Below are 19,587 nucleotides of genomic sequence, written 5' to 3'. Positions count from 1 at the left end.
CTACCAGATCAGCTTCATTCATTTCTCTAATTGAAGTCTAATATTTTTTACTTTCAAAGTTGCAGAACTCTAGCTCTGAGCCGCAGGTGTAACACAGATACCCAAGTTCCAGTGACTGACCAGGTTATACACACGGGGCTCAGCATCTCAGAATTCTGAAATAACCATTACACCTCAGGAATAGATATGACTGCTGTTAGAGCTTACAACCTAGGAACCTTTCCCTGATAACCTATGCTCTCAAATTCAATTCCCAGAGCTTGCATATTATAGTTAGTCCACCTTAATGGGGGTTATAATGTTTCACTTTTTTTTTTCTGACTTATTTCATTCAACATACTATCTCTCAAGGTCCATTAACCTAGTTGAATGATTCACAACTTCATTCTTTCTTGCAGTCACTTAATATTCCACTGTATGTATACCCCACAGTTAGCTCTTGTGTTACATCAGTCGATGTACCAGTAGGCCACCTCCATCCATTGTAAATTGCAAATAATGCTGACATAAACACTTGTGCACAAATGTCCATTCATGTCCCTGCCTTCAGATTTTCCAAGTATATACCTAATAACCAGGTTGCAAGATCATATGGCAACCCTATTCTTAGCCTCCTGTGGAACCACCACACTGACCTCCAGAGGGGCTGCATCATTCTACTTCCCCTACCAACAGTGAAAAGTACATCTCTCTCTCCACATTTTCTCCAGCACTTGTATATTTCTCTTTATTTTAAAACAATTTTATTCACACACCATCCAATCTGTCCTAGGTAAACAATCAGTGGTTCCCCATATAATCACAAAGTTATGTATTCTCAACCATAATCTATATGAGAACTTTTCCATTTCTTCAGCAAAGAAATAAGAGGAAAAAAACATGAAGAATAAAAAAACAAACCAACAGGAGAAACACTACCACCACCAAGAATCCCAAACCCCTCTCTTATAACCCTCTTATTGACATTTAGCTTTGCTATATTACCTTTTTACATTTAATGGAAGCATGTTACAATGTTACTACATACATATACACAATGTTAAATATAGACCCTAGTTTGCACTGATTGTATTTTTTCCATATACCATCCCATTTTCAACACCTTGCAATGCTGACATTCAATTGTTCTCCCTCGAGTAAAAAATTCTTAAATTTGTAAATTTAATCACCATCACAGTACACTCTAGTTTCACTAAGTTATACAGTTCCAGTATACTTTCTCACACTCAGCTTTGTTCAGAGTACTTACAATACTGTGCTACCATCAGATAGTACTGTGCTATCCATTTGTAGATCTTCATAATCAATCCTGTTAAACATTCCAAACTCCTTCAGCATCAAATGGCCAATCTCTACCCTCTTTCTATTTCCTGACAACCTGTGCTCTCAACTTTAATTCTCAAAGTTTGCTCATTAATGCTCTTATTAGTTCATATTAGTGAGGCCATACAGTATTTGTCCTTTTGTTTCTGGCTAATTCCACTCAATATAATGTCCTCCAGGTTCATTCACATTGTTGCATGTATCATGACTTTACTAGGTTATATCTTTTTTTCTCTCTTTTTACCCTTACTGATAGTCTTCATTTCTACATTCTTCTCTGGATCTCTCTCTCCTGTCTTTTCCTATCTACCTGTAATGCCTTTACTATTCCTTGTAGATCAGTCTCTTTTTCACTTTCTCTCAGTGTCTGTCTGAAAGTATTTTAAAGTCTCCCTCATTTTTGAAGGACATTTTTGTCAGATATAAAATTCTTAGTTGGCAGTTTTTCTCTTTCAGCATCTTAAATATATCACACCACTGCCTTCTCACCTCCACGGTTTCTGATGAGAAATCTACACATAATCTTAACAAGATTCCCTGGTACATGATGGATTGCTTTTCTTTTGCTACTTTCAGAATCTCTTTTTGCCTTTGACATTTGACAATCTGATCAGTAAACGTCTTGGAGTAGGTCTATTCAGATTTATTCTGTTTGGGGTAATCTGTGTTTCTTGGATCTGTAATTTTATGTCTTTCATAACAGGAAATATTCAGAGATTATTTCCTCAATTATTCTTTCTGCCTCCTTTCCCTTCTCTTCTCCTTCTCAGACATCCATAGCACTTCATATTGTTATTCAATTCCCTAAGACTCTGCTCATATTTTTCCACTTTTCCCTATCCGTTCTCATGTGTATAAGATTTCAGATGTTCTGTCCTCTAGTGCACTAATCCTTCCTTCTGCCTCTTCAAATCTGCTGTTGTAAGTCTCCATTGTGATTTTCATCTCTTCTATTGTGCCTTTCATTCCTAGTAAGTTCTGCCACTTGTTTTTTCAAGTTTCCAGTTTTTCTTTACGTAGTCTCCCAATGCCCTTTATATGCATCATCTCTTTCACCAAATCTTCTCTCAATTTGTTGGTTTGATTTTTTACTTGACTTAGCAAGGCTATTTGAACATCTTCAATTAGTGGTTTCAACTCCTGCATTTGGTTTAAAATGTGAGTTTGTTCCTTTGGGCCATATCCTCATTTTTCCTAGTATAACTCATAATTTTTGCTGGTGTCTAGGCATCTGATTTCCTTCAATAGTTTTTTCTGGAGGCTGTATTCATTCTTTTACCTTGGGTTTTCTTGTTGGTTGGCTTTGTTTGTCATCTGTTCTTTGGCATGCAGTTCAACTTTGCCTGACCTCTTAGCATAGCATGTTTAACAGATCAGAATTTTTCAGCACTTGTTTTTCTGGATCTTGCTCTATTTATATAGACCCTATTTTTGAAGTGGGTCTCCTCAGATATGATTGACTCCAATCAGATTTTCCCAGACAAGGCAGACCCAGGTCTCAAGATGAAGGTGTAATCAGTATCAAGTTTCCCTGAGAAATCAGACCTAGCAGGTTCTCCAACTGTCCGATTGCACCTCTAGACTGTGTGCCTTTCCTATTCTGCCCAGCAGGTGGTACTTTTCAGCCCTGAGCTTCCCAATGGTATAAAGTAGTATGGAGCCTTTAATTCTCAGCTTGCCAGGTTGAGACACAGGCTGAGATAGAAGGCAAGCTTAAACTGTCTCCAATTCAAAGGTCCTGGGGTCTGCATTGTCTGAAGGAGACCTGCCCCCACCCCCACCTCTTTACCTTGGGAAGAGACACCTTTAGGGAAGTATCTTCTTTACTTGACTTGCTACTTTGTCTCACAGGCCTATCTTAATTCTGCCCTTACCTGGGTCAGCAATGACAACTGTAAATGTCTGAGGCTTTCTCTAAGGAGCTACTTAGAATACTTTTTAAAAAGGGAAAAAGAGGGTGGGCTACAATGGCTCTGCATGCAGAGTTCTTGCCTGCCATGCCAGAAGACCCGGGTTCAATTCCCGGTGCCTGCCCATGTCAAAAAAAAAAAAAGGGAAAGAAAAAAAAGTTCCTTTTCAGAGCCAGTTCCCTGTGTTCAACAATCAAAAGTCAGTTGGAAGCTAGCTTTATGTGCTCCTTTCTGGGGGGCAAAAATTTTTCCAGGATTCTGAGCCTGGCTAACTCCAAAAGTCTCCTTTTTTCTTCTTAAACCCTATTACCTTTTTTCCGGGAGAGACTTCAGTGTTATTTTCCCACTTTCTCTGGGTTTATCTGTGTTTGGTGCTTGTATTCAGCAGTCCAAATTTGTTAATTAAAACAAATTCAAGAACTGGAGCTTGATTGAGCTGCCATCATTGCTCCCAGCAAAGAATGACTTTTTTCCTCTAAAAACCTGCCATACCAATGGGAGAGGGACATCAGCTTCTGCAGTTTGGCGGCTTTACTTTTACTTTCATGCTGTGATCTCGGCCCTTTCACCCATCCCAGGCTGATGTACAATGTGTTTCTAGTCAAACTGTTGTTCCAGACAGTTCCCAACTATTTACTAGCTGCTATAGAGGATGAACTAAATTACACACCTCCCTATACCACTATCTTGCACTGCCTCATATCCCTAAGTGTTAATGCCCTTCACTAAAGATTCAGTCTATAGCTACTAATCATATTTTTCTTCTTAAAACTTTTCCTGAGTCCCAGGCCCAATATCAAATCAAAATCAATCATTCCTTTCACCGTATTTCCACTTAAGATCATTCAAACCTCTATATAGCAAACTTTTTATTATTTTACTATTATCCTTAATTAACTATCCATATGTCTGTTTGCCCTAATGTTCCTTAAGATTTACAGGGAGGGGAACAGATTTTATTCATCTCTGCATATTTCCACATTATCAATAATGTCTTTTATAGTAAAAATGGAGTGAATTGAATAATTCCACTAACCTATCACATATCCTTCAATGAAGCATGTAGTTTATTAATTAACAGCATTAAATAACTCAATTAATTAAAGAATTCTTGATGAGTCTTTGCAGAAAACAGCATATTTTTAATGTAAATTATGGTCACTATAGTTTACTAGTCACAAATAAATTCAAAGAGGTCTTGAGGTTGCACTATCTTAATTTTTATAAAACAGACATTCTGAACACTTTTTCCTATTAGAAATATTAAAATTATTTTTAGCAAGTACATAAAGGAAAACAAGAATTGTATCTAGTATGTAAAAAAGAAATAAATCAAAATAGTATCAGACAACCAAAATGCAATCATTAGAGCACTGTAAGACTCAATCTATTCTTACATCTTTTTGAAGTTTCCAGTGGGCTATGTAAGAACAATAGTTCAAAATAAATCTTTGTTAAACTTACCTGTAATATTTCCTAATGTATCTTTATTGTGACAGGTAGGGTCCTCTGTTTCTCCATCTTTAAAATTGCCTATTTCTCCATAGTAAAGAGCAATCCCAAGTTGCATTATACGGATAAACATTGGCAGTTGTTGATCTGTGATGGAAAGTTTCAAACTCTCAACTAGGGTATGAACCTGCATTTTAAAAAAAAAAAATCAGTGAAAGCATGATTAAAGGATGTAACATTTTAACATAAGTAAAAAAAATTTTTTAAGTCCTAAAACGGTGTATCATTAGAAAAACACTAATGTCCCAAACATTTCTAATAAGTAAAAATAATATTTACTCTAAAATCTTAGGAATTAAACAAATTTTGCTATAGTTAGCAAACTTTAGATAGAACCTACATTAAGCCAAACAACATGGATGCAAATGGAATTGATAATGAGGAGAAATTATTCACACTAGGGTTTCAGCTAAATTACTCTACAAGGAAAATAAGTTACGTTACCAAAAACCTACTATAAATGCTGAGAACGTGACAGTATTCATCAAAAAAAAAAAAAAAAAAAAACAGAAAGATCTCTGTGAAAACCAGGGATAAGAAGTTTAATGATGTTATTTTAGTAAACTTTTAATTGCTTCTTCCAGGTTTATTAACCAAAAGGACTATGTACAAATCCTAAAAACATATGTGAAGTGGAAGAAATACTAACATTATAACTATGGAAGCATGGAATAATAAAACCGTCTTTGTTAAATATGGAAAAACAGCTGAAACATTTTCAAAAAGCTTTCAGACAAGTTTTGTTAGATCAAGATTTAAACCTGACACAAAACTTATAACAACAAAAAATTATAAGAAAGTAACAAGATTACTATCAAAGATACAAGCTCAGTTCTCTTTAAAGAGAGACATCAACAGAATATAAATACATCCTCAGTGTAATAGTTTTCTGCTCTTATATAAACATGGAATAAAATCAATTAAAACATAAAGTCAAGCTTCTTAGAAGGTTGATTTTGACTAAATGATTTTTCAATGTCTATGAACATGAAAATGAAATAATAGTAATCATATTTGTAGGGCAGAAATTACAGAAAAATTGAATTGGGAGAGAAAGTTGTATATAACAGGGAGACAAAGTCATAAAATACTAAATTTTAAATATATGAGTACAGATTTCTTAAAACTGACCTAAATAACATACACTAATAAACCTGAAGAGGTAACAAAAGGAAGGAGTGCACAGTAGAGGTCTGCCAAGCTCTTAAGAGACTTCTCTGCCACATTCTTTTAAATACTGTACTGCAACAACTGTGAGCAGGCTTAGCAGAACTAATGACAAAGAATCTATCCTTAACAGACTTTTTAAAAAGCTCTTTAAAATCAACACTAAAAGAATTATCCCCAGTAGAAAAATGGAGAAAGAACATGAACAAATATTTCAAATGGCCAGTGAACAAATTTTCAGAATTCACTACTAATCAAAAAACTGTATAATCAATAAATATTTTACTCAAGTTGGCGATTTTTAAAATACTATCATTATTTAAGGGATAGCAAGAATGGGATAACACAGGCATTCCCAATAACAGAAAAATACATTGGTTAAACCTTTCTGGAAAACAGTTACGCAATACAGATCACAGACCTTAAAAATGTCAAAACCCATTAATAAGCTATTCACAATTATGCATATCTTTCTTAAACAATTGATCAGAAATGTACTGAAAGATTTATGTGCAGACTTTTTTCTTCGAAAAACTGCAGAAAACGTAAATATCTCAAAATCAGGGAAATATTAAATAAATTATGAACACACATGATTTCTACCTCATAGATGTAACAATCTCTAAGACATTTTGTTTCACATCAAAGTTAGAAAATTTTAAAAAGCCTACCCAAAATAAAAATAAACAAATCAAAAGCCACTTAAGCAAACATACATGAGGGACTTAAAAAAATAATTAGAAGCGGGCCACAGTGGCTCAGTGGCAGAGTTCTCGCCTGCCATGCCAGAGACTCGGGTTTGTTTCTCGGTGCCTGCCCATGTAAAAAAAATAATTATTATTATTATGGTATCTGAAACATTTTGACAATCCCGTCTTTGAGATGGCAAATGGGGTTAACCAGGTCCATTTAAGACATATTTCCTACAATTACAAGAGGGAAAATAATGGGTCTAACCCAAAATACCAAATCTTACACCACAATAGTATTAGTAAAAAAAACTACTTTCAGTTGAGCATAATAGTATCTCATATATGGTAATTACCAGAGTCAAAAACAACATAACAGTCATTTATATTAAGGCTCTTTTTACAATGAAATGCTATGGCATTCAATTTTTAGAACACAAACTTATTTATATGGCAGTATTTCTTCCTCAAGTTCATTTATTTTTACTTTCTTCTAATTTAGCCATATTCTAGAACAGCTAATTAAAATTTTACTAATGATCAATAAGATTATTTTATATAATAACACTTCTACATAGCCAGTACCTCCCTGTAAAATATACCTTGAATTTATCTCCATACCCCACCTTTTCCAATACATCAAAGGCTAAAGAAAGTAAGCCCTTAACCTTGAGACAGAGACCTCAATACTACTAAATTAATCTTCTCTATGCTTATCTTTCGCCAAGAAGTTAATTCAAAAATAGAAGGATAATATAACAAAACTTAAGTAAAACAATACATTATACATAATGGAAAAAAAAAAAACACACAACTGACCGACTAGTACCAAGGAAAAACAGGTGGATTTCAGGTATAAATACAAATTAAGTATGATAAAGTTACATAAAGTAGAATGTTATATGTTTTAGTAAAACACAGTGTAAGAAAACACTAATATTTATAACAGCCATACCCTAACAGGCACACTAGTCAAAACGAATGTTCAATCTTACAGTGAAGCTTTCCATTCTGGAACATAAAAATTAACACAACATAAAAGTTACAAACATAAATAGAATTCTTTTATAAGAACAAATGTCATATATATATATATACATAATACTAAGTTTTTCATTTTTTTTTTCATAACTTTGTGTGCACAAAAGCCAAAAAAACAAAATGGAGATATGCAACTCAACTACTAGAAAAAGATATTACCTACTTTAATAACAGAAGGCATCTTGGAATTTAGATTATCATATGTAAAATGCAGACGAGTTCTGAAGGAACACTTGTACAATAAAGGATCCTGGTAAAATTCTATTTTACCACTGGCATTTCGCTTATCAAGACAAACTGTACAGTCAGAAAAATTAATAACTTTTCTCAGCACTAGATCAGTTGCTAAAAAAGAAAAGAAAAACATTTTAAGTAAAAAAAGGAAAATTGGAGGAAAAAAGCAACTATTATTTATTAGTAAAAATAGTAATAAAATAATAGCAATAAAAAAAGATCCATGGAGCATTTAATACATGATGTCAGACCCCATATAAAGAACTCATTTTTTATCTCATTTAAATCTTCCAACAGTCATTCCCCAGCCCTCCCTCTCCCCCCATGCAGGCAACCATTAATTTGCTTTTTATCTCTATGGATTTATCTATTCTACATTTCACATACATAAAGTCATATAACATGTAGTATTCTTTCACTTGGGATAAGGATTTCAAGGTTCACCTATGCTTTAACATGTTATGGTACTTCATTCTGTTTACAGCATAAATTTTTTTAAGCAAGTGAATGAAAAGCAAAATTTAAGACAGTAGTTAACTCTAGGAAGAGACAAGGGAATGGCATAGGAAAAACACACTGGTCAGGGTAAGCTACTGTTAATGTTTTAGTTACTGAGAAGGTAGGTGCCCATTATACAATGTTTTGAGCAAATACGTGTTACATAAATTCTTTTGTACATATCAAATACTGCATTAAAAAAATAATAAAGGGAAGTTGTGTCTACCTCAGAGGGTTTAAGAAATAAAATTAATGTAAAACACCTAGCACTAGCCCTTGCCATTAGTATGCACTCAGTAAAAATATGAAGTTATTTTTGCTGTCCACATAATCACCATCATCATGAACTTTCAATAGTATTATATTTGACTCTCGCAAATACACCGGCAGGTTGGCAGTAGTGGTAATTCTCATTTTACAAATGATTTACCTGAGGCTACACTAAACTGATGGTAAGGGAAAGATTGAAGGCAAGTGCCCCTAAGTCCCACACCAGGCCCCTTTCTAATCTACTGTATTTCCCAAAGTAATATTTGTATTACTTTTATATTAAAACTAAAAATGAAAATTCTGCCCCTAAAATATGAACTCATGGGAATCCTTTTTCACATGCAGTATAGATGCCATCCAATTCATGAACCACAAACTGCTAAAATAGCCTCCAATAAATAATAAAAAATAAAAATACATAAAATGTCAACTCATTCAATCCTGCGTTATCCAGTTTCATTCTTTTTATTTCTATCTTCCACAGTTTATTATTTGGCCTTCCTAATTCAATGTTGCTTTGCACGAATGATGAGAGGTAGGCATTAACAAGACACAGAAATACGCTTGGGCCTTTGAAGACATTTATTTATGCCTCACAAAAGGGCTGCGAGAACAGGATTATCCTCCATTTTTTAAATATGAAGACTGAAGCTTGAAAAAAACACAAAACTAAACTTGGTTCCAGTTCTGTTAGTTGCTAGTGGCATGACTTAACAACAAAGCAGTTGAGTAATCTTGACATTCAATATTACTTCATGTTAGTCTCTTTTTTTTTGAATTACGAATTGAGATGAATAAATGGATATATAACTAAATAAATGAAAAATAAACAAGGCTGATATCACTTTATGGAGTTCTGAGATTTAGAAAAAAAATGAATGTAAATAATAATAGCTCTCCCTTCCTGAGCACTGACCATGTGTACATTACTTTTATAAGTTCTTTCAACACACTAAATTATTTAATAAAATAACTCATAAGGAAGGCCCTATTTTTTTCCCATTTGAGAAACAAACAGAGAAGTGAAGAAATTCACCCAAGGTCACCTATTAAGTGGGAAAGCAGGATTCAACTCAGGTAGCCTGACTTTAGCATCAGCACATTTAAGAAATACATAGCATGACAAGTCACAAATAAAAGGTGCTCACAACAGTCCCCCTACTATAGTTTCCAAAAATAACCACTCCTTTGACTGTCAGGACATATATCAGTGAATATTACACCTTACATAATACCTCTCTGGACAAACTAAGCAGAGGCAATGTCTATCTCCTTCACAACTACATTTTTCAATGCTTACCACAGTGTTTATCATGAAAAATTTAATTTTAAAAAGTAATACGGGTAATTCACTGGTTAGAATGCTCATCTTTCATGTGAGAGACCCAGGTTTGATTCCTGGATCATGCAACCAAAAAAAAAAAAAAAGGAATAAATAAACGCTAGTCATTAAAAGTATATTATTACTTAATAGCTCTTTTAAGATAAACAAAAGAAGGCACAACACTAATAATTTTAAAAAGGTTTCAACAGCCTGGCCCTGGCACGGTGGGATCAATAATGCCTTTCTGACCAAAAGCGGAAAAGAAATGCAACAAAATAAGGTATCAGTGGCTAAGAGAGTTCAAATAGAGTCAAGAGGCTCTTATGAAGGCTACTTTTATGCTAGCTTCAGCTACACACTGCTAATTTCCACTGTTTGCCAAACCCTAAACAACACCATTCCTGTCAACCCTAAAGAACACCTAAGGCTTTTTTATATGAAATTCTACAAAAATTTCACGCACTGAGATTACTTTCCAGAAACCTACAACCTCCAGATGGGTTCCTAGACCAAGTAAGTACTGAAATCCACAGGGGCCAGTCTTTCCAAGAACATCAACTACTTCTATCCCCCTAACCCAAATTATCGACAGTCCTTTCCAATATGAAAATATTAGAATAGGTATAGCCTAAATACCTCTAAAGACTGGGAGAAGGATCAAAGGAAAAGAAGGAGTCATAAGAGACAAGACAGGATTTAACAAATGAGGATGACTGCAGAATCACTGTATTGATATTTCTTTAAGTCTACAGTGTCTTGGAATAGGTGGAAGGAAAAACCTAAAAACTGTGGAACTGTAACCCATATCAAACTCTGATATATAACTGTTCTATAACTAGTTGCCACAGTATACTTTGAAATTTATTGCCTGTTTGTATATGTTATATTTCACGATTAAAAATGTTAAAAAGAAAAAGAAGGCTTCAGGATTATTTGAAAATTCCAAATGCACTCTTGAATATACAAGCCTAAAACATGAATCAAAAAAACTGTTTTATTATTACTGAGCTTAAGCAAAGACAACATGCTCCCTTTATAACTTCAAGATCATTAAAACAAAACAAACTAAATATTACTTCATTGCTTCTGGTACAATACATAACATTTTAAATTCTTATACATCATATGTAAAACAAGCAAGTGACAAGTAAAAAAGAATAAAATTAAGAATATTAAAGAACATTAAGAAATCTTTGGATCTGAGGGTCTATTAACCTACTGTAATTAATTGATAAATTATGTATATGGGCATTTTTCTAGGGGGAATGTATAAAATTTCATTAAATTTATCAAAGAGGCCCAAAAAAGTTTAAGAATCAGAACAACTATTTCAACTATGGAAAAATGTACATTATTCTTGACATTTACTTACCAGAAATATCCATGAATGCACGATCCCATAATTCATCTACTGTATAGCACTCTGCAGAAGTGATATTGACTGAAAGAACAATATCATCTTCAACATATTTTAGTATGAGATTATTTATAACAATGTTTACATTATTTACAACTCGTCTGATGAGGCTCTGTACATAACCTATAAAATACAGGGAAAAAAGATCCAATTAGACATAATTAAATAATTATTTCTTAAAATGTCATCAAACTTCCTGGAGGTGAAAAGCAGATATCACTAAGCATATTGTACAAAGAGGAAACTAAAATTCAAACAGGCGAAGAGGCTCGCCAAAGTGACATAGCTTATAAGTAGTAGATCCAGCCCAACAAAAATCATTACCAAGATCTATATAATGAAGTGTGCAAATACTAAGAGAAACCACAAAGGCCATCCATGTTTGATAACATAATGCTAGATCCCGTATAATGATTATCCTATACTACAGGTACTTTCTCTGATTACTACCTATTTTATGTAAATTTTCCCAAACAAAACACTATGACTATATGCTGATTATGATATATGTATGAAGAACAGATTCAATTTAGTTATTCAAACTTATTTTTTAAATCAGTCACCCTCATCTCATTCTACTTTAAATAACCATAAAAATATTAAAATGTTAGGACTAAGTTAAGAAAAAAGAAATATGACTGTGATGATGGATTTAACTATTTCCATTTGCCAATATACATATACATTACTAAAACAAAGTAGCGGTGGGAATATGAACAAGGAAAAGTAAAATAGACAAGAAGAGCTACAGAAAGAGAAAAAAGAATACTATGAAGAAGATAGACAAAAGAAAAATATATAGGAGGAAAGAAATTACATGAAAGCAGAATGAGAACACAGGAAAATAAAGAGAAACAAATTATTATTTTTTAAAAATAATTCAAAACAACAAAGAGTAAATATGAACATTCTTTTTCTCCATACTTTATCTAGAATGTCCAGAAATGTTTTTTTTAATTTCTTGCTTGAGAAGCCTTGGAGCTATGTATCCCAGAAAAACATATTCTAGATTAAGAATATCCTATGGATCTGAACTCATAAATGTGACTTTTTGATGAGGTTGCTTCAATTACGTTGAGGCCCAAATGAATCAGGATGAGTTTTAATTCTATTACCAGAGTTGTATATAAGCAGAATGAAATTAAAACATACAGAGTGAAAATTATAAGAAGCCAGAAGTCAATGGAACCCAGAGAAGCCACGAAAGCCAGCAAGTGACAGAAAAACCAAGGACCAAGGATTGCCAGCATCCAGTCCAGGACATTAGTCTTCTAGGAGAAAGTTTCACCTTGCTGATGCCTTCATTATTTGACTACTAGCCTCAAAACTGTGAGCCAATGAATTCTTGTTGTTTAAGCCAACCCACTGCATGATATTGGTTTAGCAGCCAGAAAACTAAAACAATGCTTTCACCGAGTATTTCATAATTTCAGAAGTATTTCACATAATAAGTGTGTATATGAACATATTAGTGAGGAATTTAATTGGAAATATTTTTACAAATTAAACATAAACAGCATAGGAAAAGTAAGGCTTATGAGAAAAGGTTTAAAACTTTTCACTATATTAAAATTCATATAACTATATAAAAGCTAATTAAATTTTAGCTGTTTCATGAACTAACCATATGCTTATACTTTTTAAGCCAGAACTTCACTGAACAAAACAGAATCAACTTCTGTCAACTACTGACACTGTTAACATCTGTAGTAAAGTCTATTGAGAGGAAGCTTATTTAAATCCATTCAATTACATGTTTCCAAAACCAGCTCCTTCATCCATTCCCAAAGGATACAAAAAGGAAAGAAATTTAATACTACTTAGGTTCAATTTTTCTTATACATAGAAACTATTATCAGATTTAAAAGTGTTCTTTTTCATATGTTATAAAATAAATATGCAAAATGTTCATCAATTTGACATAATATCTTTTCTGAGGACAGAATTTTAAGAGTTATTTTAGATAAAATAATCCTCAATAAATTGGGCCTCCGAAAGAAATTTTTAAATTTAAGAATCAAAATTTACAACCTTAGAATGTACATTAATCTGTGCTATTACTCAACACAGATGTTAAAAATAAGAATACAGACTTCCTGAGAAGATGGCGGCTTAGTAAGACGCGCGGATCTTAGTTTCTTCTCCAGGACAGCTACTAGGGGAGTAGAAACGATACAGAACAGCGCCCAAAGCCACAACAGAGATAAAAAAGACAGCGTACCCCATCCTGGAACGGCTGGCTGGCTGAGAGAAGCCACTCGGGTGAGATTGCCGAGGCGCACGGGCTTCACCGGGCGGGGCGGCAAGCGGCCAGAGTCACTCCCTTCCCCCTTCCCGGGCCGGCTGGGAAAATTGGAGAGGCGGTCCCCTGAAACCGCGGCAGCTGGTGCCCACACCACGCGCGGCCCACCGGACCAACTGAGAGAATTGGATCGGAAATCCCCAGGCCGCGGAGACCGGTGATGGGTGGGGGAGGCCCCTTCCAAACCCGTGACTCCACAGGAACGTGCACTCTCCCGGGCGGACCGCTGCAGCTGGCGCTCTCCTGCCACGCTTGTCGCCCAGGCGACTAGGAAATTCGGACAGGCGCTTTCCCGGGCTGCGGCAGCCAGCAACCCTCCCCGCGTTCGGACCCTGGGCCGGCTCGAACTCTTCCAAGCCGCTTCGGCTAGCGAACCTCCCGGACGGCGAGAGTTTTCCAAAATTAAAGGACCCACAGCACCTTTTACTGGTGGGACCCACAGACAAACGTGTGCCACGAGCGCCACCTACTGGGTAGGATAAGAAAAACAGAACCCAGAGATTTCACAGAAAAATCTTCCAAACTTTTGGATCCAATACCCAGGGAAATCTGTCTAAAGGCGCAGACGCCAACAGAAGATAACGGATCACGCTCAAATAATTGAAAATATGGCCCAGTCAAAGGAACAAACCAATAGTTCAAATCAGATACAGGAGCTGAGACAACTAATGCTGAATGTACGAACAGAAATGGAAAACCTCTTCAAAAATGAAATCGATAAATTGAGGGAGGACATGAAGAAGACATGGGGTGAACATAAAGAAGAAATAGAAAAACTGAAAAAACAAATCACAGAACTTATGGAAGTGAAGGACAAAGTAGAAAAGACAATGGATACCTACAATGATAGATTCAAAGAGACAGAAGATAGAATTAGTGATTTGGAGGATGGAACATCTGAATTCCAAAAACAAACAGAAACTATCGGGAAAAGAATGGAAAAATTTGAACAGGGTATCAGGGAACGCAAGGACAATATGAAGTGCACAAATATACGTGTTGTGGATGTCCCAGAAGGAGAAGAGAAGGGAAAAGGAGGAGAAAAACTAATGGAAGAAATTTTCATTGAAAATTTCCCAACTCTTATGAAAGACCTAAAATTACAGATCCAAGAAGTACAGCGCACCCCAAAGAGATTAGACCCAAATAGGCATTCTCCAAGACACTTACTAGTTAGAATGTCAGAGGTCAAAGAGAAAGAGAGGATCTTGAGAGCAGCAAGTGAAAAACAATCCATCACATACAAGGGAAACCCAATAAGACTATGGGTAGATTTCTCAGCAGAAACCATGGAGCCTAGAACACAGTGGGATGATATATTTAAATTACTAAAAGAGAAAAACTGCCAACCAAGACTCCTATATCCAGCAAAATTGTCCTTCAAAAATGAGGGAGAAATTAAAACATTCTCAGACATAAAGTCACTGAGAGAATTTGTGACCAAGAGACCAGCTCTGCAAGAAATACTACAGGGAGCACTAGAGTCAGAACCGAAAAGACAGAAGAGAGAGGTATGGAGAAGAGTGTAGAAAGAAGGAAAGTCAGATATGATATATATAATAAAAAAGGCAAAATGGTAGAGGAAAATATTATCCAAACAATAATAACACTAAATGTTAATGGACTGAATTCCCTAATCAAAAGACATAGAATGGTAGAATGGATTAAAAAACAGGATCCTTCTATATGCTGTCTACAGGAAACACATCTTAGACCCAAAGATAAACATAGGCTGAAAGTGAAAGGTTGGGAAAAGATATTTCATGCAAATAACAACCAGAAAATAGCAGGAGTGGCTATACTAATATCCAACAAGTTAGACTTCAAATGTAAAACAGTTAAAAGAGACAAAGAAGGACACTATATACTAATAAAAGGAACAATTAAACAAGAAGACATAACAATCATAAATATTTACGCACTGAACCAGAATGCCCCAAAATACGTGAGGAATACACTGCAAACACTGAAAAAGGAAATAGACACAAATACCATAATAGATGGAGACTTCAATTCCCCACTCTCATCAATGGACAGAACATCTAGACAGAGGCTCAATAAAGAAATAGAGAATCTGAATATTACTATAAAGGAGCTAGACTTAACAGACATTTATAGGACATTACATCCCACAACAGCAGGATACACCTTTTTCTCAAGTGCTCATGGATCATTCTCAAAGATAGACCATATGCTGGGTCACAAAGCAAGTCTCAACAAATTTAAAAAGATTGAAATCATACACAACACTTTCTCGGATCATAAAGGAATGAAGTTGGAAATCAATAATAGGCGGAATGCAAGAAAATTCACAAATACGTGGAGGCTCAACAACACACTCTTAAACAACGAGTGGGTCAAAGAAGAAATTGCAAGAGAAATTAGTAAATACCTCGAGGCAAATGAAAATGAAAACACAACATATCAAAATATGGGATGCAGCAAAGGCAGTGCTAAGAGGGAAATTTATTGCCCTAAATGCCTATATCAGAAAAGAAGAAAAGGCAAAAATGCAGGAATTAACTGTTCACTTGGAAGAACTGGAGAAAGAACAGCAAACTAATCCCAAAGCAAGCAAAAGGAAAGAAATAACAAAGATCAGAGCAGAAATAAGTGAAATTGAAAACATGAAAACATAGAGAAAATCAATAAGACCAGAAGTTGGTTCTATGAGAAAATCAATAAGATTGATGGGCCCTTAGCAAGATTGACAAAAAGAAGAAGAGAGAGGATGCAAAAAAATAAGATCAGAAATGGAAGAGGAGACATAACTACTGACCTCACAGAAATAAAGGAGGTAATAACAGGATACTATGAACAACTTTACGCTAATAAATACAACAATTTAGAGGAAATGGACGGGTTCCTGGAAAGACATGAACAACCAACTTTGACTCAAGAAGACATAGATGACCTCAACAAACCAATCACAAGTAAAGAAATTGAATTAGTCATTCAAAAGCTTCCTAAAAAGAAAAGTCCAGGACCAGATGGCTTCACATGTGAATTCTACCAAACGTTCCAGAAAGAATAAGTACCAATTCTCCTCAAACTCTTCAAAAAATTCAAAGTGGAGGGAAAACTACCTAATTCATTCTATGAAGCCAACATCACCCTCATACCAAAACCAGGCAAAGATATTACAAAAAAAGAAAACTACAGACCAATCTCTCTAATGAATATAGATGCAAAAATCCTCAATAAAATTCTAGCAAATCGTATCCAACAACACATTAAAAGAATTATACATCATGACCAAGTAGGATTCATCCCAGGTATGCAAGGATGGTTCAACATAAGAAAATCAATTAATGTAATACACCTTATCAACAAATCAAAGCAGAAAAATCACATGATCATCTCAATTGATGCAGAGAAGGCATTTGACAAGATTCAACATCCTTTCCTGTTGAAAACACTTCAAAAGATAGGAATACAAGGGAACTTCCTTAAAATGATAGAGGGAATATATGAAAAACCCACAGCTAATATCATCCTCAATGGGGAAAAATTGAAAACCTTCCCCCTAAGATCAGGAACAAGACAAGGATGTCCACTATCACCACTACTATTCAACATTGTGTTGGAGGTTCTAGCCAGAGCAATTAGACAAGAAAAAGAATTACAAGGCATCAGAATTGGAAAGGAAGAAGTAAAACTATCACTGTTTGCAGACGATATGATACCATACGTCGAAAACCCGGAAAAATCCACAACAAAACTACTAGAGCTAATAAATGAGTATAGCAAAGTAGCAGGTTACAAGATCAACATTCAAAAATCTGTAGCATTTCTATACACTAGTAATGAACAAGCTGAGGGGGAACTCAAGAAACAAATCCCATTTACAATTGCAACTAAAAGAATAAAATACCTAGGAATAAATTTAACTAAAGAGACAAAAAACCTATATAAAGAAAACTACAAAAAACTGTTAAAAGAAATCACAGAAGACCTAAATAGATGGAAGGGCATACCGTGTTCATGGATTGGAAGACTAAATATAGTTAAGATGTCAATCCTACCTAAATTGATTTACAGATTCAATGCAATACCAATCAAAATCCCAACAACTTATTTTTCAGAAATAGAAAAACCAATAAGCAAATTTATCTGGAAGGGCAGGGTGCCCCGAATTGCTAAAAACATCTTGAGGAAAAAAAACGAAGCTGGAGGTCTCAAGCTGCCGGACTTTAAGGCATATTATGAAGCCACAGTGGTCAAAACAGCATGGTATTGGCATAAAGATAGATATATCGACCAATGGAATCGAATAGAGTGCTCAGATATAGACCCTCTCATCTATGGACATTTGATCTTTGATAAGGCAGTCAAGCCAACTCACCTGGGACAGAACAGTCTCTTCAATAAATGGTGCCTAGAGAACTGGATATCCATATGCAAAAGAATGAAAGAAGACCCATCTCTCACACCCTATACAAAAGTTAACTCAAAATGGATCAAAGATCTAAACATTAGGTCTAAGACCATAAAACAGTTAGAGGAAAATGTTGGGAGATATCTTATGGATCTTACAACTGGAGGCGGTTTTATGGACCTTAAACCTAAAGCAAGAACACCGAAGAAGGAAATAAATAAATGGGAGCTCCTCAAAATTAAACACTTTTGTGCATCAAAGAACTTCATCAAGAAAGTAGAAAGACAGCCTACACAATGGGAGACAATATTTGGAAATGATATATCAGATAAAGGTCTAGTATCCAGAATTTATAAAGAGATTGTTCATCTCAACAACAAAAAGACAGCCAACCCACTTACAAAATGGGAAAAAGACTTGAACAGACACCTCTCAGAAGAGGAAATACAAATGGCCAAAAGGCACATGAAGAGATGCTCAATGTCCCTGGCCATTAGAGAAATGCAAATCAAAACCACAATGAGATATCATCTCACACCCACCAGAATGGCCATTATCAACAAAACAGAAAATGACAAGTGCTGGAGAGGATGCGGAGAAAGAGGCACACTTATCCACTATTGGTGGGAATGTCAAAGGGTGCAACCACTGTGGAAGGCAGTTTGGCGGTTCCTCAAAAAGTTGAATATAGAATTGCCATACGACCCAGCAATACCATTGCTGGGAATATACTCAAAGGACTTAAGGGCAAAGACACAAACAGACATTTGCACACCAATGTTTATAGCAGTGTTATTTACAATTGCAAAGAGATGGAAACAGCCGAAATCTCCATCAACAGACGAGTGGCTAAACAAACTGTGGTATATACATACGATGGAATACTATGCAGCTTTAAGACAGGATAAACTTATGAAGCATGTAATAACATGGATGGACCTAGAGAACATTATGCTGAGTGAGTCTAGCCAAAAACTAAAGGACAAATACTGTATGGTCCCACTGATGTGAACAGACATTCGAGAATAAATTTGGAATATGTCATTGGTAACAGAGTCCAGCAGGAGGTAGAAAGAGGGTAAGATAATGGGCAATTGGAGTTAAAGGGATACAGACTGTGCAACATGACTAGATACAAAAACTCAAAAATGGACAGCACAATAATACCTAATTGTAAAGCAATCTTGTTAAAACAATGAATGAAGCTGCATCTGAGCTATAGGTTTTTGTTGTTTTGTTTTGTTTTGACTTTACTATTATTACTTTTATTTTTTTCTCTATATTAACATTCTATATCTTTTTCGGTTGTGTTGCTAGTTCTTCTAAACCGATGCAAATGTACTAAGAAATGATGATCATGCATCTATGTGATGATGTTAAAAATTACTGATTGCATATGTAGAATGGTATGATTTCTAAATGTTGGGTTAATTTCTTTTTTTCCGTTAATTAAAAAAAAAAAAAAAAAAGAGAAGGGGTAATTGGAGCTGAAGGGATACAGACTGTACAACGGGACTGGATA

The 19,587-nt window shown here is 35.0% G+C and overlaps 1 protein-coding gene across 16 annotated transcripts in view; it reads right to left on the bottom strand.

Annotated features, from left to right (window-relative positions):
- Nucleotides 1-19,587, bottom strand: part of VPS13B (vacuolar protein sorting 13 homolog B) — a 1,000,970-nt gene that overhangs the window by 892,767 nt on the left and 88,616 nt on the right. For 15 of the 16 annotated variants that reach the window (XR_013178353.1, XR_013178354.1, XR_013178355.1 and 12 more), the window contains exons 5-7: nucleotides 11,341-11,508; nucleotides 7,806-7,987; nucleotides 4,698-4,872 (exon numbers count right to left, since the gene is read on the bottom strand). Coding sequence is in view for 12 of the 16 variants with exons in the window: in XM_077167321.1 (XP_077023436.1) it covers nucleotides 4,698-4,872; nucleotides 7,806-7,987; nucleotides 11,341-11,508 (525 nt within the window). In the remaining 4 variants the exon portion in view is untranslated. Of the gene's footprint in view, nucleotides 1-4,697; nucleotides 4,873-6,333; nucleotides 6,353-7,805; nucleotides 7,988-11,340; nucleotides 11,509-19,587 lie in introns of all 16 variants that reach the window. The other variant, XM_077167323.1, reaches the window with a different exon arrangement.

Source organism: Tamandua tetradactyla, chromosome 6 (assembly GCF_023851605.1).
Source record: "Tamandua tetradactyla isolate mTamTet1 chromosome 6, mTamTet1.pri, whole genome shotgun sequence".
Classification (NCBI taxonomy): Eukaryota; Metazoa; Chordata; class Mammalia; order Pilosa; family Myrmecophagidae; genus Tamandua; species Tamandua tetradactyla.
Note: the sequence above shows the minus strand (reverse complement) of the source record. Positions and strands in the feature narration are given on the sequence as shown.